Source organism: Cimex lectularius, unplaced genomic scaffold (assembly GCF_000648675.2).
Source record: "Cimex lectularius strain Harlan isolate CLEC.00 unplaced genomic scaffold, Clec_2.1 scaffold11, whole genome shotgun sequence".
Classification (NCBI taxonomy): Eukaryota; Metazoa; Arthropoda; class Insecta; order Hemiptera; family Cimicidae; genus Cimex; species Cimex lectularius.
Genome location: NW_019392673.1, coordinates 2,786,946 through 2,809,409, shown reverse-complemented (window position 1 = coordinate 2,809,409; position 22,464 = coordinate 2,786,946). Strand labels below are relative to the sequence as shown.

Genomic DNA, 22,464 nt, shown 5'->3' with positions numbered 1-22,464 from the left:
ACCCGATATTTTCCAAATGTATAAAAATCAGCTCCATCCGGTGTATCAACTAGAATATCAAAAAGCCATTAGCTCTCTGAATACCATTTATTTACAGGATTATTCAAAATATCCTGCGCATATTTCAAATAAGTTATTCGTAGAAGAGGTGAATCATCGCAGACCAGATCATCACTGGATCTTTACGGATGGGTCGGTAATGAACGGAAAAGTAGGTTGTGCCATTTATGATCCAATAAATAATTTTTATAGAAAATTCTCGCTTCCTCCAACATTGTCTATTTTCTCGGCAGAAATGTATGCGCTTTTAAAAGCTTTAGATTATATAGATTCGTTAGTAGAATCAAAATTCTGTGTTTTCACAGACAGTAGAAGCACAGTGACACAGATAGAAAAGTTTTCCCCAAAGGCTAACTGCGATTACTTAGTTTCAGAAACAATTAGTAAAGCATATGATTTGGAGCTCAATAATAAGTTAGTAACCATAAGTTGGTGTCGAGGCTATTGTGGAGTGGTCTTCAACGAGACGGTGGACAAGTTGGCAAAAGAGGCGACGACAAATTGAGAGGTCCAAAACATTCAGATTCCTAGCAGCGACATAAAACGAGTAATTTCGGAAAAATGGACAAACGAATGGAAACATTGGTATAAAAATGATAGCGCTGGTTTCTTTTTTAAAACGTTGGTCCCAGAACCCCGACTCCACCCCTGGGTAGCTAAAATGAAAGGAAGTAAGGCATTTTTCTCAACAATAATGAGAATACGGTCCAATCATAGCATGTGTGGGGCGTACCTAAAGAGAATTGGTTTAAGACCCTCCCCTAATTGTGAGACCTGTGATGAGCCGGAAACAATGCAACATATTGCATTGCATTGCCCGGAACATGAAAGTGCGAGAAATATGATGCTAAATCGTATATATAGATGTACGGAAGTAGAAAAGCCATTCAATTTTAATTCCTTAATAGCATCAGAAAAAGAAATAGTTTTTAAAATATTGTATACATTTTTAAAGGAAGCGAGTGTTGAAGCATAAAACAAAGGAATCCTCATAGTAATTAGTAATTCTGTAGGTAAAAAATTGGCTTATACAAATTTATACAAATTGAAGCCTCGGTTGAGTCGAGAGTTGCGAGTTAGCGACTTTGGCCTGTTGATACTTCAAATTGATTCCCTGTATCAATCTTCATGAAATTTGGTCAAAATATCCCCAAACAATTTATGAAACTAAGGAAAATATCAAAAGTCTAAAAAAACTCTTGTTTTTTTTTTCGATTTATCCAAATTGAAGCCTCGGTTGAGTCGAGATTTATTTTCGAATCAGTATCACTTAAAACTATCTCTCAAACAAATTTGAAATGAAGCTTTACTGAAAAACCAATAAAGAAGAGGACTATTCAAAGATTTATTTACAATAGGATCGTAAACACAAGTGGGAGATTTTATTTGTTTAATTACCTCTAATCCTTTAAAATGGATCAAATATTGATGTGAAACAATGGAAGATTGACTAAGAGATAGTTAAAAATATTAAGAGTGGCCATTTCTTTTGCCTTTCAGTGTATATAACTAATCAAATAGAGGGTTGATAAGACACACAATATTCCATCATTGGCTCTCTCACACTACACATCCATGCTTATAAGTACACTACATTTACCACGCTTTAAATCTATCATAACAAAACTTTGTATAGAAGATTTCTATCGAAACTCGAATGGGAACCAAAAACTTGCATCTGCGCTCAAGCATAATTATTATTTCGGATGGTATGCTAAAATTCGAAGATATACTATTTGCTACCACTGCTGCATGTTTTGCTTGATATGTTATTAAAATAGTAATGTACTTTTTCTGTATTATTAATTTTTGAGAGTCCTCGGTGGCCGAGTATTTAGCACGTTATATTGCAACGCTAGCAGGTCTGGGTTCGATTCCCAGTGTAACCCGTGGATTTTTAATTTATAATAGTATAAAATATAATAAAGTGGTTCGATCCCAAACCGCGTCAACAAAATTTTAACATTAAGTCCTCCTCTACGATATGAATTACTTTGATTTTTTGGCAGTTGTTGGGGACTAGTTATATTAACTATCAATTGTTATTTTTTAGGTGAAAATACGATGTCTGTAATGAAAACTCATTCTCTGGTTTACACGAACATCGACGGTAAGAAGGAAAGGCACGAAGACAGAAAAGCGGAAGGTAAGCATTTTTTTCCTCAACTGGTTTATACGCTAATCCTCATTCTTCGTGCAAACGGGAAAAATCCCACGTGAAACTCGATTCCCTTGTTAAAACGGGAAACAGTATATGGTGTGAATTTGGTAAATGGGGAGAAAAAAACAAGGGTCAGAAAATTGAAGCTTGTTTTCTCTTTATAACGTGTCTAATGAATATTTTTACCATTTTTGTTTTGTAAATTTGTATTACTAGAATCACAAAAATGTTTAATAATGTGTTTAAAAGTTTGAGTTGCTTTAGCATATTTTTTTAATAGTGAGTTTCTTATAAAATCCCATAAGTTAATGATGAATTGACCTAAATTATTGAAGACATTTTTATCTTAGGTTCAAAAATGTTCACCAAAACAGAGGTTAATTGAACCACATAATTGAAAAAAAAAGTCATAGTACTAATAAGAATGTAAATGTGGAACATGATGTAGCATTCTCATTAAAAAAAAAAAATTCAAAGAGTAAAAGCAGGTATTGTGCGCATTCAACAAAAAAGAGAAAAGAACCACTGGAATCACAGTGAGGAGTTTCCGGTAATATTGGAATCTATTGAAGTTTGAGTCGAGTAAGCTACCTCTAATCGATGAGGGAGTGCGTCAGGGCTGTATTATATCGCCCTTGCTTTTTAACCTACTCGGAAGCTGTATACAAAGAAGTCCTCAGCGGTAATCGTACAAAGGTGTCCGGATCAATCGGACACACCTAAATAGCGTACGGTATGCGGACGATACAGTAGTGCCAGCTGACAACATAAATGATCTGCAATGAAGGATGAACTCAACTACAAGAATAAAACAATTTTATTTACACATCAGAAACCTCGCATCCCGACGAATCCCCTCAAACCCCCCTCGAGACAATGGCTGCGAGATCTCATAGGAAGTGATGGTGATGACAGTGAAAGTGATAATGACACTCGTATCAATTGAACAAACAATATTATTGTAACGTTGGAGTAATACCAATGGGTGTTTTCTCCACTCTTGGTTTTAATTTTGTTTTGTTTTAATTACCTTTCTCACTGTTACTTATTACCTACTTTAAGGTACAAATTTAAAAAAAAAAAATTTTTTTAAATTATGTTTTTGGTTTACTGAGATGATTTTTTTAAATCGGAATATGCTGTTCGATTTTCTTGTACTTCGGTCGTTTCTTGTTATCCCGGTCCGACTAGTCTCGCTGTTTTGGTCTGTTAGTGGTATTTTATGTTGTTTCTATCACCATTTATTTATGCATAAAAGAAAGAGTGATTTATTGAGATTTATCATCTGTGATGAATCGTGTCTTTTTCAATTTCACTATACAATTCAATGATGTTAGCTCGTTGAGGCTCAATAAGCTTTCACGTAGAGTGATTTTTGACCGTCATACAGCATTGTCATGCAAAAGCCATTTGTCATCCGCCGCATAACCATTATAATTTATTATTTGAAATACCACAAAATGAAATGGGATCGAAAGTTTTTCTGTTAAACGTTTTCCTAAACTAAATCGTCGTCCTTTTGTCTCGGCGTATTGTGAATAATATTTTATTGAGGCATTAAGCGATTAAAGTAGACAGTCATGAAGGTTCTTTGTCTTTGAAAGAGAATGAAATGAACGAAAGAAAATTTAAATTACCCAAAGTGCATCTGGCATATCTCATCATAAACAGTGAAAACAAATAAAAACAGCGCTAAAGAAGAGAAAATAAGCTTTATCTTTTCCATACGTTCAACATGAAAAGTAAATTTAAACCGCCTGCAATTGAAACAGAAGGGTTTATAAATAACATTATTAATCAGAAATCGTGAGATGCGGTCTGGTGTGATGTCGGTTTCAGAAAAACATTTTCTTTATCGTGCCAACGTTTCGATCTTTATTGAGATCATCTTCGGGCTCAAAGTGTTTGTCTTCTGTGTAATTGTGCCATTCTTGCGTGTCGTCTTGAGAGTGCCGGTGAGATTTTGTTTTATGTTTATACACGTTGGATTTTGAAGGGGTGGGGAAGGAAGTCGGTATAGAAAAGACATTTTTGTATAATGCGTCGGCTTCTTTGAGGTGAAAAGAGCCGACGAAGGGAAAAAATGTGTTGGTAATGGTTCGGCCAGAAGGGGATAAATAGGAAAAGGAAAGCTAAATTTTTGGACAATTAGACTATGAAAAATATTTGATGTGTGGAATGTAATGTGATTTTGGTTAGGTTGCAATCATAGATATGTTGCTTTACTCTCTTGTCCAGATATTGGGATGTAAGACCGATGTAAGTTGCCGGACAGTTTAAACAGTTGATCTTGTAGATTACGTCAGATTTATTTGTTATTTGTGTGGGATCTTTAACTTTGGAAAAAAGTGGTTGGATTGTTTTATAATTTTTGAAAGCTATTTTGAAGTTATCGGACGAGAGAAATGTGTTTAATTTGTGTGACAGGCCTTGAATAAGTGGTATGGAAATGTATGCTTGTTTGTTTGTATTTGATATACTTAATGTAGTATTATTGGTAATGGTGGAATGTGTTAGTGTTGTGTTGTAGTTGTTGATTATTCTGTTAATTATATGCTTAGGGTAGAGATTGTTATGGAGGATCTGTTTGTGTATCTTTATGTTCTTGTGGTGAAATGATTCATGGCTCAGGGTAATCATTCTGTGAAGTAACCCTTTGGCCGTGTTTATTATTGTATGAAGAGGATGATGAGATTTAAAGTTGAGGTAGCGATCTGTGTTTCTTGGTTTTTGGTACCAATCTGTGATTAATGTGCCATCTGGTTGTTTTATTACAAGTGTATCTAAAAATGGTATTGTTTTGTTGTTTTTGATTTCATGTGTAAATTGTAGGCGTGGGTGAAAGCTATTGAATGTATCTAATGCTGCTGTCAATATATCATCTACGTATTTAGTGAGGAAGGGTAATGTGAAAGGAAGTTGTGGTATGACTGTATTTAGTACATATGTCATGATTATGTCTGCCAGTATCGGGGCTAGGTTGCTACCCATGGCTATACCAAACAGTTGTTTGTAAAATTGATTGTATGTAAAGTATCCGTTAACACAGCAGTGTCGGATCATTGTTACGAACGTGTTCTTTGATAGAGTTGTGTGTGGTGTTATGTTGGGCCATTTATCTTTAATAATGTTCAGTGTTGTGTCTATGGGAATGTTGGTAAACATGAAACAATGTTAATTAACTCACTCTCAACACGACACGCAAGAATGGCACAATTACACAGAAGACAAACACTTTGAGCCCTGAAGATGATCTGAATAAAAGATCGAAACGTTGGCACGATAAAGAAAATGTTTTTCTGAAACCTACATCACACCCGACCGCATCTCACGATATCTGAATAACAATGTTAATTAAGATAATTATCAACAGTATTTTATCATACAATATTATATAAATTTGAACGGTAATAAACTGTGTTAGTATCAAATAAAATGAATCTGAGTTATTTTAAGCCTATTTATCAAAACGACAAACATCCAAATGCAAATTTGTAATGATAGTCAATAATTTATCTAATATAATTTATTTTTACACAGGAAAACCGAATCCACAGAATTTTAAATTCAAAGTCATAGTGATAAACAATTGTTAACTGCAGTCGTTTCATGAATAACATGTGTCCATATTGGAATAAGCAATATCAACACTATGGAATTTTTTATTATTTATTATTATTTTATTATGTAAAAGACGCATTGCTACTTTTTCTTCGTCGAATTGCCCTTCAATGTTTTGAAATGTGCACTCTATGATGTACATGCATTGCGGTTTACGGAATAAACGATGAAAGGGTGAGACGTTACCTGCAAAGAAGCACGGCCTGGAGTCACGAGAATGGACGGCTTTTCAGCTTTTGTCACGCAAAGGTCGAGGACACGAGGACGGAAAGGAAACGAGCCGGGGATGTTTGGCAACCTCAATTAAAAGCCATTAGAAGAGCTGACGGGGTGGTTTTGTCATTCGAGTTCCATTACGAAAGTCCTTGTGGTTTCACTTGTACATTTTCAACCTTTCGACCAGGGCAATGACTCGTTTTATTGAAGATTCTAACTTGATGACGGATATTTTAAAAATTATCAAAAATAAAACAAAAAAATTGAAAAACTTTTAGGAATAGAAAACCATCAACATGCTCATATTGAAAATTCTTCCGAAGCGAAAAATATTGACCGTTGTATCTCTGCTTCTAAAAAATTAAGAACAAAGAACAAACTAGATCAAACGGTTAAGTTTATTAACAAGTGTGTGGTGATTAGTGACCGTTAGTCGATAATTATTCAGAAATCGTTAGATGCGGTCTGGAACCAGATTCTCACGATTTCTGAATAATTTATTAACAAGATTTTCTGATTGTTGTATTTTGAAGGTCATCATGCCTTAGACATACCGGTAGAAAATTTTTTATCTTACCATTCAATATAGTTTAATCACAACAAATTTAACGCATTGCACTATTTCCCCTGAAAGTTGGACATTTATTGAGTGTCAGACCTTGGGCCTATCGAAGAACCTCCCGAGTGATTTAAAGGAGCTATTAAGTCCGCAAGGTTATCCGGGAAATTCAATTTCAAACAAATTGGATTACAATAAAAGTTGGTTATAATTATAAGATGGTCTGGTAGGTTGATAAGAATCATTGGAGAGTGCTACAGCGTGTGTGAACGAAATTTGTTGGCAAATGTAAGTAATTGAAGCCTAATTTCTTTCTACTCTTTGCTCTTGCCTCCTCCCTCTCTCTCACTATCTATCTCTCTCCTTCTCTCTTTAATTTTCTCTCTCCCTCACTCTCTCTCTCTGTGTCTCTTTATCCTCTTCTCTCTCTCTGTCTCTTTATCCTCTTCTCTCTCTCTCTGTCTCTGTCTCTTTATCCTCTTCTTTCTCTCTCTCTCTCTGTCTCTTTATCCTCTTCTCTCTCTCTGTCTCTTTATCCTCTCCTCTCCCTCTCTCCCTCTGTCTCTTTATCCTCTTCTCTCTCTCTCCCTCTGTCTCTTTATCCTCTTCTCTCTCTCTCCTTTATCCTCTCCTCTCCCTCTCTCCCTCTGTCTCTTTATCCTCTTCTCTCTCTCTCCCTCTGTCTCTTTATCCTCTTCTCTCTCTCTCCCTCTGTCTCTTTATCCTCTTCTCTCTCTCTCTCTCTCTCTCTCTCTCTCTTTCTCTCTCTCTCTCTCTCTCACTCTCTCTCTCACTCTCTCTCACTCTCACTCTCTCTCTTTCTTACTAACTCTTTCCATGTTCCATGTCTTTCACATCCAATACAGCATCCAAACCAAAAAAAAACCAAAAATGCCTATTTACAATCTTCTACTCCTTCTCGACTCTCAATTTGCTCTCGTGCTCACTCTTCGATTTTCTTTCTGTTTTTCTTAAGTTTTAGAGCAGAATGCCAAACTGGCACTGCATAAAGCATCATTGATAAAAAAAAGCGCCCTTATATTTTATATTAACCACCTCTCCACCAATTCCGCAGTGAACTTCGGTTCTGGATGACAAATTAATGAATTTCCCACTCTTCTGGTAACAGGTTCTTACAGTGATGAGCGCCGTGTCAACGCCTAGACCGTTGCGGCCACCGTCGCCCCCTGGAAATGTTATTCAACCATTGAAATAATTATTAACATTTAAAATGTTATTAGTTGTAAAATTAAATTGAGTTATTATTTGTTGTACCTTTCAATTAAAACAAAAATTTTAGGGAAAAACGAAAAGTGATGAAGCTACTTTATTATTGACACCAATAAGATTGTTTTTGAGCATGAGTGTTTTCTAGTTTTGTAAAATATTGATCGTTCAAATGAATTTCCCCTGTTCTTGCTAAAGTTTATGCCCACTTTTGATCGATGAGAATGAAAGTTCGTCCAACTGTGTGATATTGTTTCTTCCGCCTGTACGGAACTTTCTAATGTGATCACTGGCTTTTAGTGACTTTACACCCTACAGACAACAAGAATTTTTCTTTTTAAATATTTTGTGATATAGCGTGTCTCTTCTTCTTTTTTTGTTGGGCCCAACCCTGATTTCGGAAAACCGAAATCAAGGTCCCAGAGGTTTTTTTACGATCGGACCGACTACGATTATTTCATTTATCGATCAGGCACCATTTATATTTCATTTAAACCAAAGTAAATACGACACCAAATGTTTCTTAAATTTGAATCTTTAATTACAATTTATTTTCACATAAAATGACAATATATTTTATTAATTATTATTTTTAATTTAAAGAATCCTTTTACACAATAACAAACCTATCTCAAATCTACAAACCTTAAAATGGAATTTGATTCTCGGTTGAAAGATTATTATTATTATTTTGATTTTGACCTCCAAATTAGAAAATACAATTAAAACATTAACACAACTTTTAAAATGAAATATTATTTCTTTTACTCTTCTTTATAAAAATATATATCCTTTTAAAATTAAATTACAATTATTAATTTTTATTTTGACGTCAAAGTAATAAAATTAACTTACTTGAATAGTGTGCACACCAAATTTTATTTGTAGCAAAAATAGCTGTTTACCCACACATGCCAGAAAGGGATCTGTTCTAGGACTTGAAAAAAATAGCCCTTTCTTGGCCCCTACTCCTATGACTGTTTGAGTGTGTGGAGGGGCATGGCGGTTCATTTAAATCTGAACGTGACAATACTCAGTTTAAAACATTTTTTGTTATTTATTTTTTTAGAACTGCGCATTAAGTATGCAATATTGAAACAACGAGCTTACTGTATGAAAATGCACTAAGAGTAGAAAAAAGGTTTTGGACAATTTGGAAATGACGGTTTGAAAAATAGGACTTTAGTACGAGGTAGATGGTTTTGTCTGGGTAAGTATATTACGCGATGCCGTAAAGGGGTAACGGAGTTCAGAATATAAAAATGTATATAGAAAGTGTTAGGGTGAGTAGGTAGACTAGCCGTGTACATTTTACGGAGTGAGGGAGCGAGTTCGCTACCCTGTGGGACACTAGGGAAAATCGGGTAAATGGAGAAGAAAGAAGTGTTTTGGACTGTGTGAAAGTGAGTCTGTAAGAGTTCTGTATAAGGTATAATGTATGTAGGATGTCCTTGAGCTTCCATAGAAGCCTTAGAACACTGCCAAATGCATGGAATATTTCTAGGAAGACTCTAGGGCCGAAAATGATAAATGGTGGAGTGAGTGTGTTGTTCATCTTTTTAAAAAGATAGTTTCTACCCACAGTTAGTTGTTATCAACCAACTGTCGGATTTCAAGCTTATAGCTCATTATCAGGTGTCGTGACATGGATTGTAAGACTGAACCCCCCGATCACCTGGCCAACACGATGTTTCAATGAGAAGCTGGTTTTTAATGCCGCTCAATTATCAATGTGCGAAAAGCGGGAATTATAACACATTTAAATATTATCTTAATGAATACTATAAGAAAATAATGATAAATTAGTGATTAATTTGTATGTTTTTTATTTATTAATACAAATAAAATGATTAATTAATAATAGATTAGTAAATTAATGATAAAATTAAATAATGAAAATTAAATTAATTAATTTGATTAATTTGTACGTCTAATATTATCCAGGTGCATATTTAAAATAAGATGTAAATCAAAATCTATTATATTATATATTAATTTTCATGTTCAAGTTTACATTTTTTAATTTCAAATTTCTCAAATCACTATGTAACCTGTTGTATTTAAATTGAAATTGAAATTGTAAATAGTCCCTAAATTCCTAAAATTAGTTCGATTTAGGCAATTGTTCTTTAGTTCTCGTTTTAATTTCTCTACCTTTTTCCCTATATATTTAATGTCGCTATGATTATAATTAAGTTGCTAAATCCCGCTTTTTGTCAAATTGTCAACCTTGTTGTTTAGTACATTTATTAGTACTAGTACTAGTAGTGGTCCACTTGACCGAATAAATTCTTTTCAATTAATTAATGTTTTGGTTGAAAAATGGCAAAAAGGAGGGAAAATTCAAAAGGTGGAGTTGAGATGGGAAATCGGTGTCCGAGTGGATCGAAGTCACGTTAGCTCAAGTGGTAGAGCAGCGGCGTATCTAGCCGAAGATCGTGGGTTCGAATCCCGCTGGTGCCATTAACTTTTTTATCTCAACTAGGTGAGTAGGTTATTGGCAAAAGACTGATGGATCTGTAAGAAGTAGGAAGGTGAGTAGGTTAGTTTTTATTGGGAAAAGATTAATTGGTCGAAAAAATTAGGAAGGTGAGTAAGTCAGATATTGTACGCAAAACACTGATGGTCTGTAAAAACTAGGAAAGTCAGCTGGTTAGTTTTTACATAAAAAAAGGCTGAAGGGTCTGTAAGAGCTAGGAAGGTTAGGAGGTTAGTTTTGTTAAAAAAAAAGACTGCCGGTTCGGTAAGTTCTAGGAACGCGTGTAAGTTATTTTCTGTGCGCAAAACACTGATGGGTCTGTAAAAACTAGGAAAGTCAGCTGGTTAGTTTTTACATAAAAAAAGGCTGAAGGGTCTGTAAGAGCTAGGAAGGTTAAGAGGTTAGTTTTGTTTAAAAAAAAAAGACTGCCGGTTCGGTAAGTTCTAGGAACGCGTGTAAGTTATTTTCTGTGCGCAAAACACTGATGGTTCTGAAAGAACTAGGAATGTCATTTCGTTAGTTACTAATGCTTCGGCATAGTTGGATAGTAAAATATTTTTGACAATGGGGATTTGTGTGGGACTATTGTTTTTTACTTAATAATTAAATACTTAGGGCACTCACAGCACGACACACAATGATGACACACTTACACAGAAATTTTGAGTTCTGAAGATGATCTCAATAAAGATCGAAACGCTGGCGCGATAAAGAAAATGTTTTTCTAAAACCTACGCCACACCAGACCGCATCTCACGATCTCCAAATGATCATTAAATTCTTAATTTATCACTATTAATAACTGTTTATTTGCAGCAACTAATATTGGATTAAAAAAAAAAAAACCATATAATTTTGGAAATCTAAACAGTTCTTATTAATACATTTTTGTTCACTTTCAATGTTTACCCAATTAAAATATAATCGACACAGTGTTTATTTACAATGTAGCTGGTTTTCTCGGTTTAATTCATTTTCTAAAGATTATTAAGATTAATTAATTAATGTTCCTCGCATAATCATCTAAGCCAATGGGGTAAAAATTTAAGAGGTGAACGTATGTACAACCCAGGAGGAAATGTTCCCGTAATGTGAAACTTCGCAATGTAAACAGAAAATGCACAATGGGGGCGAGCTCATTAACTCGGGAGTAAATTCATTAGCAAACAAAAAACTCCAAGCAATTAAAAACTTTACAAAGTACGCAGGGAAACCGGCCTGGGCATTTAATAAGAAAGTACGATAAGAAATACAAGGAAGCTGGTTTACTCCTATGTTAGGAGAATTCCTACAACCTTGAAACTTTTGATATTCCGTGCTTTTCATTTTTGGTCTCAACAGGAAAACAATACCTGTTGCGTTGATTATTAAAACGGCCACGCAATGTGTAGAGGTGTTCGTTTTTATGCGCAACAATTTGATATTACTAACTAAATTCCAATAAGGTTGTTCCGCCTTGGCAATGAGACTTTTTCATCATAAATCTCAAACTTGTCTCAGTTTACGATGTGTTATTTTCATTTCCAGCTTTCGTAATTCAGTTCAACATAATGTACTCCATTATGAAAAGGTGCTGCGGGTGAAGTCGTTTTACGGTGGAGGAATTCTCACAGAGCCGTGGTAAAAATGTTCCTTATCTTGAACGTCCGATACCGGAGTCGGTCTTCAATTTATAGAGTGATATCGAGATTTCAACAAATGGAAAATGTCCAGCATGCTCGTCGAGGTAGTTTCAGTGGAGGGATAGCTTTAATGACAGAAATATGTTACTCATAGAAATGATGAATTGTGGAGTGAGTGGGGTCCAATCCTTTTTAAAAAGATATTTCCTACTCACTGTAAGTTGTTTTCAACAATCCGGATTTCGAGCTTTTAGCTCATCATCAGGTTGAAGGAGTTGAAAACAACTTACTGTGAGTAGGAAGTATCTATGCGAAAATCGACGTATCTAACTACAGTTGCCTGGGCTCGCAACATAAGTGTGAATTTGAACCCCCGGTGTGCCGATGTTCTTCCATCGAAGAAACTCATTTTTGAAGGGGGGTGGGACCAAATTCAGGGTCGTTGATATCTGATCCCGCTCCTTCCATTGATGGGTGTCTTGTCAAGTTCTTTTCAATTGCGGCCACCGGTCCCCTTAGGGGTCAGAAAAAGTACAGAGGCGACGGTGGGGATCGAACCCACGACTGCAGGATCTACCAGCCGAGAGAATGACGCCTTAACCACTCGGCTACCGCGGCTCCCCACAGTTGTCTGTTAATTTTAACAATGATTATACGGTCTGCAGAAATCGAAACTTGACAGACCTGTTGATCTGATAGAAGATAATTAATTAACCGGAATTGATTTCCTATCAATTATAGTAATTAATATAAAATCGAGAGAGCTTAGAAATTTTCGCGAAATTGACATGACGTTTAATAGTAAATTCAAACAATATGAACTAATAATCTTGAGCAGCAATTTTAATTGGTTTGTAAAACTATAAAAGCCTACTAACCACTTGTTTACTTCATCTCGGAAAATCAACTTTTCCTTCCCATTTCACAGGTGCTGTGGCAGTTTGGCTTCGAATAACGTATTCAAACAATAGGTTTATGTATGGTAAAATCTAGAGAGAGAGAGAGAGAGAGAGAGAGAGAGAGAGAGAGAGAGAGAGAGAAAGAGAGAGAGAGAGAGAGAAAGACGATGATGATGATGATGAACGTTTTATTTATCAATCACACAAGATTTGGTCTCAAGGACCATTCTTACATCTAATGTGAAATACAATGGTTTCTATGTTTAACCTACTTCTAATTAATTAATCATTAATTACATCGAATAACTTTATTTTTGTTGTCAGTATGTTCCATCTATTCGTTTTACATTGAACTTTTACTTAAAATTGCTTATTGAAATATATATCCTAATTTACATAATAATTGAGTAGTTCAAAAGCAAATTAACAATCAAATCAAATAAGTGAAGAAAAATAATTTTCAATACAATGCAGTACAAATAATGAATTGTAAATCACCAATATAAATCTACAAATAAAACTTTCGTCACTAAATAGTAATCTAAAAGAGAGAGAGATAGATAGATAGATAGATAGATAGATAGATAGATAGATAGATAGATAGAGAGAGAGAGAGAGAGAGAGAGAGTGAGAGAGAGAGAGAGAGAGTGAGAGGTTTTTCCACGATCACGAAAAACCACGTGTTACGGCCAATGCCGTGTAAGAAAAAAAATAATTAAAAAAAATGAAACGTTAATAAAATAAATTTAATAGAATTCTAAATTAAAATAAATGAAGGGAGAAATTCATAGGGGACTTACCACCTTCCTTCAGATGCCGGCTGCAAGAAGTGTAGGGAGCTCGGGCCCGATTCCTCTGACTTCGTCGCAGAATATCCGACGAATTCAGGTGGAAGAGATCGATGCAGCAGCACAGAGAGTTTTTCGTAGTCGCGTGATTAAAGACTTTTTTATTAATACGGGAGAAAAGCATGAGAAAAGAGACGTCTATCATAGGAGTAGAACAGGACTGGGTTTGCAAGGAGCGTGGGTGTAGGATTAGGGATTACAATAATCCAAAACAAAGTATATTTAAAAATGAGATGGCTGGCGCCAACACCACGTTTTTGCCCAAATTAGCCAATAACTCGAAAGCTGTTGAGAAATCTGCCAATGTGGAAGGTGACTAATTGAAAGCTTAGTAAAAATCCCTATCGATTGCTGTAGGGCCCCGCTCCAGGACGATTTCCTGACTCCACAGCTCGATTTGAAATTTTCGTAAAAAGTGCAAAAATTAACATGTTCCCGAATTTTTGAATTTACTGATGAATGACTGAAAATAGGAAAACATTTTAAAAAGACATCTTATTCAGCGTAAACTAAATGTAACCTATCGCAGTCTGACTTACAGGCTGAGAAAATATGCATTTCCAAAGGTGCCTTGCAAAAACCAGGCCTTTTTTTAAACTAGTATATGTGATGTGGAATTCGAACTTACGACCTTTGTTTTTCCTTATTCGTTCAATATTTCAATATGCAGTTGTTCTAACCACTTGAGCTATGGTGACTTCGATCCACTCGGACACCAATTCCTCTCAACAACATACTCATGTCGAATTCCTCTTTTCGCCATTTTTTCAAATATCGTATAATCAGGATCCGATTTTCGGCGACATATGAAATGGCCACGAGGAGCTGTTACCGAAATAAGTACCTATGAAATTATTTTATTAATCCATATACGTGTTTAATAGTAATTTAATTAGAATAATTAATACAGAAATCGTGAGATGCGTTCTGGTGTGATGTAGGTTTCAGAAAAACATTTTCTTTATCGTGCCGACGTTTCGATCTTTATTGAGATCATCTTCAGGGCCTGGGATTTACAAACATTGTTTATATATATAAAGTGGAATGTTTATGGGCCGACAAACAGCTGAGGTCATCGCCGGCCCTCCGCGTGTATTCCTTCTCTTTCCTGATATTGAACTACAGCCATTTGAGCATCTCTATCTGGTTACTGACTCTCTGCTTTTACTTGTATATTACGTAGTTATTTTAAAAAGCTAGCCTCTTGTTAGTACCTCAGGTTGTCAATTTAAGAATAGATACACAACATACAATACATAACATATATATCGCCACAAACATAGAAGTCTGGTCACATTCACTCCCCCAGAGTACTCGATATTCCTCGGGGCGGGGTTGAATTCACTCCATTCGCGCTAATAACTTACTTTCAATCTCTAGACGTCACACACTCACCCCAGAGTACTCGATATTCCTCGCGGCGGTGTAAATAACCCCTTCCTTTCATGCTTAAATTACATTCATTCCAACAGAGTAAAATATAAACAACATACAATACTAACATAAAAGTCTGGTCACATTCACTCCCCCAGAGTTCTCGATATTCCTCGGGGCGGGGCCGAACCCACTCCATTCGCGCTAATAACTTACTTTTGCTCCCCAGACATCACACACTCACCCCAGAGTACTCGATATTCCTCGGGGCGGGGTAAATAACCCCTTCCTTTCACGCAAATAAATTACGTTCATCCTAATGTATTAACATAAACACCACACAAACACTTCAGACACAACACAAGCACAGCACAAACACACATAAACTATACACATTTGAAGATCCCTATAGCCCTGAGGTACCGGTACAGCGATTTGTGCCCGCTGCCGTGCCCCAAGACTACGCACAGGTCCGACGATATTCCAAAATATTGCCTATAAACGTCGAGCCTTCTACAATTGAAAAGGTGCTCGACTGTTACTCTATCTTTGCATAATGGGCACCTTTGCGGTCGCTTTCCTGCTAGAAGGTGCCCGTGTGTAATCCTTGTATGACCTATGCGTAGTCTTGTCAGTATGACCTTTTCCCTTTTTGACCCATTTTCCGTGAACCAGGGACCGACGTCTTTCTTAACCTGCCACAGTTTGGCAGGGTTATTCCTATTTTGCCGAGCCCAGCGGTTTTTCCATTCTTCTTTTAATGTATTTGAAATTAATAACGTGAGATCCGCTGGGCGTATTTGTTGGGAAGCGTCGTGGGGTCCTCTGGCTGCTTCTTTGGCCGCCCTGTCTGCTGCTTCGTTCCCGGCTATCCCTATGTGGCCGGGAACCCACACCAATACGACCTTCTTCCCAACTTTGTCGATCCCTTTTAATTGTTGTTTTATTTTGTTTACTAATGGGTCCACGGAGCTTCTTCTCCTGAGCTTCTGGACCGCACTGAGCGACTCGGTATATACTACATATGATTCGTGAGGCTGACTTCTTATTATGTTCAGTGCGAGGGATATGGCATTTAGTTCCGCCGTGTACACGCTTGCGGCGAGAGGGAGTGACATTTTTTTCGTTTTTTGTACACGGCACACCCCACGCCCTCTGCCGTTTTTGACCCGTCTGTGAAGACGGGTCTGGCATCTCTATATTCGTTTTTCAGGGCTTCAAAAATTCCTTTGAATAGTGGGGTGTCTCGTTCTTTTTTAATTTTGCCAAATCCCACCGTACGATGAAGGGAGGGAGTAACCAGGGGGGTGTTTCAGGTAGTTTTTCTGCCTCCACTTGGTTCAAGTCTACTCCCCGCGCCGCTAATGTTTCCTTGGCTCTTATGGCCAGCGGCCTTGTACGGGTCCTCAAGAGAGAGTATCTTTCGCTGGAATTAGGGTCAAAAAGGGTCTTATGTAAGAAATGGTTCGGCTTTGCCCATTTGCTCGCATAATATTTCAACGTTAATTCTTCTCTTTTTAGAGCAGGGGGGAGAATATAACAATTTGCACGATAAAGAAAATGTTTTTCTGAAACCTACATCACACCAGACTGCACCTCACGATTTCTGAATAATTATCGACTAACGGTCACTAATCACCACACATAATTAATACAGTCAATTATGACTACTAAATACATATATGGATTATTATTATTAGTAGTAGTGGTTAAAAACTTATGATCTTATTTCATACTGCCAGAACTTTAACGCCAATAAAATCTGAAAATGAAAATGTTAAGAAAATAAAAGAGAGTTATATTTAATTAACGATTCTAGGAAACCTTTTGAAGTATTTGTAACTTAACTTTTGCTTGAAAGGCGGCATGTTTTTTAAAGGTCTTTCCTATCTTACGAAAAACGGTTCAAAAGATACAATACGGTGGTTCTCGGCCAATTTGACATCCGAAAAAAGAAATCTGCGAACGTGACCGATTCATTCGTCCGGTGCGTGAAGTTTCCGTCGAGCCCGGCCAAAATGGTCGTCGGACTTTGATCAAACTGTTCGGTTCTGTAATTTCGGCCCAGGATTGGAAAGTAGGTCGGAAATGGGCAGACGCCCACGCCGAAACCGTTATCTCCTCTTAACACAAGCAGCCCCTTTGCCGGACATAAATCATCGGCCGAGAGGGCAACAGGGGATAATGCGGATTCCGTGTCTCTTTATTGAACTGGACGTGAAAGAATTCCGGCTGAAGTCGATGTCAAGTTACGATATGTTGGCCTTTTCCCGTCCTGACTTACACGGAAACATACGCCGTAAGAGTCTTCGCATCCACTACATATTTAATTGTAGTAAATTAGTTAGTCTGAATATCAAAATTATCCTACTTCTAAAAATATACCAACGCAAAGTTTATCAAACGCCATAAAACCTAAACATTTTTTTGATCTTTTAGAGTAGAACATATCGCGCTCACCAGATGAGGCCGACCTTTATCATGATATATGTGTACAATTTTTATCTAACCCATCAAAACATTTGATGCCATTTTAGCTATTGCATTAACTCGTAACTTTAACAAATCATTATAAATAATCAAAAATAGATTGTTTATAATATTAGATATTTTTTAGTCAAATTAGGACATGAAGTCAATGGCAGAACTCAGGGTTGGCGACCAAAAGCTAACAAATGGCCGGTTACGCTATGGATGCGAATTTTGACGAAATTTAGTTCTGAAGAGTACGTCCGAAATCCTCGTCAGAACAAGGTAGTTACATTGTGCGCGTTTTCTGATAGTACATTTCTGCCTCCCAGTAAATGTTCGAACTTAATGAGTTTTATTTTCTTACAAGTCCGTCGATTATTTTATTACCACTTATTTTCCACAAGAGACGAGAAAGGTGGTTAAGAGTATCAAACTTATTGCTAGCCTCTTTAAAGAAGTGAATATTAATCCCTAATTATTAATATTAGCAGTCATAATTTAACATATTAATTAAAATGAAATTACAAAATGGCAAAAAGAGGGAAAATTCGAACGGTGGTAGGTTGAGATGAGTTGCTCGAGGGATCGAAGTCACGATAGCTTCAAGTCGTAAGAGCAGCGGTGTATTTAGCCGAAGGTCGTTGGTTCGGAACCCGCTCGTGACACTAATTTTTCGTCTCAACCAAAAACCTTAGATTAAAAAACAATCATTAGAATAATTAATACGGTTAATTATGACCACTAACCAAATAGGCTTATTGCTAATTCACTAGTTTTCGTGGTCCACTTGACCAATTAATTTCTATCAATTAATTAAGGGCTTTAGTTGAGATAAAAAGTCAGTGTCACGAGCAGGATTCGAACCCAGGATCTTCGGCTAGATACGCCGCTGCTCTACCACTTGACCTCGATCCACTCGGACGCCAACTTCCATCTCAACCCCAACTTTTGAATTTTCCCTCCTTTTTCCATTTTTCAAATGTCGTGTAATCTATTTGATTCTCGGCGACAAATGTCCCCTCGTGACATTGACTTTTTTATCTCAACTAAAAAACTTAATTAATTGATACTTATTGCTAATGTTGATTTCTGAGAAATTTTCTCCCCTGGCCGGGAAATATCTCTGTTGTGATATTTTTTGTCGTTCATGTACCACAAACACCGATTCTCAAATACAAGACTAATCAGTTTATCTATATCCATGACTAAATACTAAAACCGTCTAAATTGAACGACAGAACGCACGAAAAAATCAAACTGGTTTGAACGCTCGAATGGTTCTGACGACATCGTGCGAGTTCGCTGCCAAAGTAAACACTCTCATTGGAAAAAAAAGTATTTGTTTGTTCAGACGAACTCATCGGAACAAAATTTCGCTAGAATTCGCATCATAACCGTAGCCTTACATAAACCACAAACGACTGTTATCATTGTTAACATGTGTCACGTTTAGTATGAAATGTACTGCCTGCCCCTCCGCACGCAGGTATCAGTGACCAAAGGACTACGGACAAGAAAAGGGCAATTTCCTTTCTGTCCTCCGTTTGTTAAGGAGCTGTTTTGTAAAAAAATATTTGGTGTACCACAAATCAAGTGGTATGGTATGGTATCGTATAGTGATATGGATACTACGAAGCGTAGTTTGTACTCCCCAGGCACTGCAGCCTTCTGGCTTGAGTTGTAGTTGAGCGCAATAGACTCTATCCTTTTTCTTAGTATAGTAACATTGACTGTCGCTACTATAATTTCATTCCCTAAGTTTTTGCATATGTTAGGTTGAATCTGCATAGAAGATGATGTGGGTGGCTATTTTCTCCTCCTCATTACATAATCTACAGATGGGACCATAGTTGTTTATGCCCATCTTGTGTAGATGTTTTCCCAGATGCCAATGACCGGTTAGTAGTCCTATCACTCCTCTTGAGTTTGGCTCCCTCCATTTGCAGCAATGATTTTACCAGTCTTGGTGAGGGTTGTTTCATCATAAGTTTACTATGTCTAGCACCTCTAGAGTTTATCCACTTCTCGTTTTGTTTTGTTTGGGTCCATTCTGCGATGGAGGATTCTATATTTGTTCTTGTTATCCCAAGAATCGGTTCGGGGCCTATATATTGTCTTGCAGTTCCTCCTCTGGCCAGTCTGTCTGCTTTCTCGTTACCCAAAATTCCCCTGTACCCTGGCACCCAAGATATCATCAGGTTGTTGTGTTTCCCCAGGTTTTGGAGATTTTGGATGCATTCACTGAATAATTTTGATGTGATTCTTTTACATGCTAATGCTTTAATGGCTGCTTGGCTATCTGATCTTATGAGGATTTTTTGTCAGTGTAACCTCTTTTAAGATTTTCCAGGGCACAAGCATTGATGGCATATATTTCCGCTTTAAAGACCGAAAAATACTTCCCTAATGAATTTGATTGCTCATGTTTTGGCCTGTTCATAAAACGCCTTCCTATGTTTGTTTTGGAGCCATCTCTGTACCATATCATTGTATCTGATGCTCTCCTGTGTTCTTCCTGTCGTTTATAGTCCATTGATACTTTACAGGAAGTTGTGAACATTGTTTCCGGGATCATATAATCAGTCCTCATTTCTAATAATGGGTTTCTGATTTTGTTGATTATGGTTGTATGCCCGAATTGTTTAGTTCCTGTCCAATTTAATTGTTTCTGGAGCCTAAGTGAGCTTTTCTTAGCCTCTCCTTGTATAAATATTTCTAGTGGAGGTAGGTTTAGCAGAGTTTCTAGTGCACTTGTAGGGGTTGTTCTCATTGCCTCTGTGATGTTGAGGTTTGCTAGTCTTTGTATGCTGTCTAATGTTTGAGTAGCTGCTTTCCGTCGAGCTTTGGTCCACCCGATTAATGATCCATAGGACAAATCAAGTGAGTCTATTTTAAATTTTGACGTAAAAAAATTGCATTTTAGTTTAAAAGAAGTTGCAACTAAAGTGGGCACTCTCAACACGACAGACAAGAATGACACATCTTCACGAAAAATAAACACTTTTAGCCCTGAAGATGATCTCAATAAAGATCGAAACGTCGGCACGATAAAGAAAATGTTTTTCTAAAGCCTACCTTACCAGACCTCATCTCACGACCTACAAATAATCATGAATAATAAAATAAGCTTGTTAAATAATAGATAACAAATTAGTTATTTCGGGTTTGCTCCTGATATAGGGTTTTATTTTAATTATAAATTTGTAGCAACTAAGTAGGAAAATTTACCCAGAAAGCAAGTTTACTTTCGCCAAATCAAGTCATAACTTTCAATAAAACATAATTTGAATATCAACGATTGATAAATTACTCATGTGTTTTGTTTACTATGCGATGAGAGAAAGGGTTGAAGGAGTTGCGGGCTATGTTTTGTGTTAATAAGTAACTACGTTAGTGGTAAGAGACACGTGGCCTCTGAATACTAAATTCTGATTGGATATGCAAACTAGATGTCTTTCACTGCCGGAAATAGTACCTATTAAAGTTTTACACCAACATAGACTCAATTCTGCTTTTAGCAAACAATCTAAAGTGCCATAGCGAATTGTTCCCAATCTGATTAATGATGGAAAATACTTAATTTGAAATTAAATCACAGTTTTATAATTTTCAGCCGAAAAAAATATTTCCTTATAAGTGTATCTTTTATTCTGAAATATAGGATCGATAACCCTAACGATAGCCAGTGCGTAAATTTTTAAGTAATTTGTTACAAATTGGCCTACCCGTGGAGGCCGCGCAATCAATCCCCAGCCCGACGGATTTCATTATCATCAACCTGACAGAACAGATCAACATATTTTGTTTTACTTTGGATTATAAACAGAATTTGGTTCTCATTTTACATATAAATTAGTGTGGTGAGTAGTGACCGTTAGTCGATAATTATTCAGAAATCGTGAAATGCGGTCTGGTGTGATGTAGGTTTCAGAAAACATTTTCTTTATCGTGCCAACGTTTCGATCTTTATTGAGATCATCTTCAGTGCCTGGGATTTACAAACATTGTTGAAATACTTTGATTGAATATAAAAAATATATAGTATAAATTCACTTATTTTCCCATCCTACATGTATATGTTAAATTTAAACAATGTTTGTAAATCCCAGGCCCTGAAGATGATTTCAATGAAGATCGAAACGTTGGCACGATAAAGAAAATGTTTTTCTGAAACGTACATCACACCAGACCCCATCTCACGATTTCTGAATAAATGTAAATTAGTGCAAATAAGCATAAAATCTTTAAGTATATGATGGTTTTATTTGTTTGCTAATGTTTTTCTAAAACCTACCTCGCAACAGACCCCATTTCACGACCTCCAAATCGTAAGTCGCCATTAAGTAACGGTCACTAAACACCACACATTTATTATTTATTATAAATATTTCTAAATTTATGCACAGTTATAACCTTTATGCTTTTATTTTAGTTGGAAAACAAATAAATAAATTTAAGTCCTACATAGTTAACTTTGTCGGATTGAGGAAAAGGTTCTTGTTGTGTATATGCTAGAAAGTTTCACAGGGTAATGTAAAGGTGGTGTATTGTAATTTTGAGGAGTGAAACTTTTTTTTTTCCAAAGATTGCTTCATTTTTCAACTTTTTAGCATGTGGTTTGGTAACATAAGGGAAGCTTGTGTAAAAGAGGAGTGATTTGTTAAATGGCGGTGAAATCTGCGTAAATGCCGGTAAATGCAGATTCATTTGCGGATGTGTCATAAGAATTTAAATATTTTTGATGTACCGTTTTGTAAGTTATAAATCCGTAAAGGTTCTAACGCTGCTTTTCAACAGTAAAGGTAAATACGTTGCGAATTTAATGCAAATAAAAGGCGCTATCGATCGTACATTTCTATTATTGAAGTCTAAGTCTAATATCGACGGTCTTTCTGTTATTCACATGTAATTGTACCTAGTTTAATA

The 22,464-nt window shown here is 36.4% G+C and overlaps 1 protein-coding gene across 2 annotated transcripts in view; it reads left to right on the top strand.

Moving 5' to 3' along the window:
• The window catches only part of LOC106668311, a 222,177-nt gene that overhangs the window by 164,596 nt on the left and 35,117 nt on the right, over positions 1-22,464 (top strand). For both annotated transcript variants that reach the window (XM_014396936.2, XM_014396935.2), the window contains exon 5: positions 2,114-2,206. In XM_014396936.2, coding sequence (XP_014252422.1) covers positions 2,114-2,206 — 93 coding nt within the window. The remainder of the gene's footprint in view (positions 1-2,113; positions 2,207-22,464) is intronic.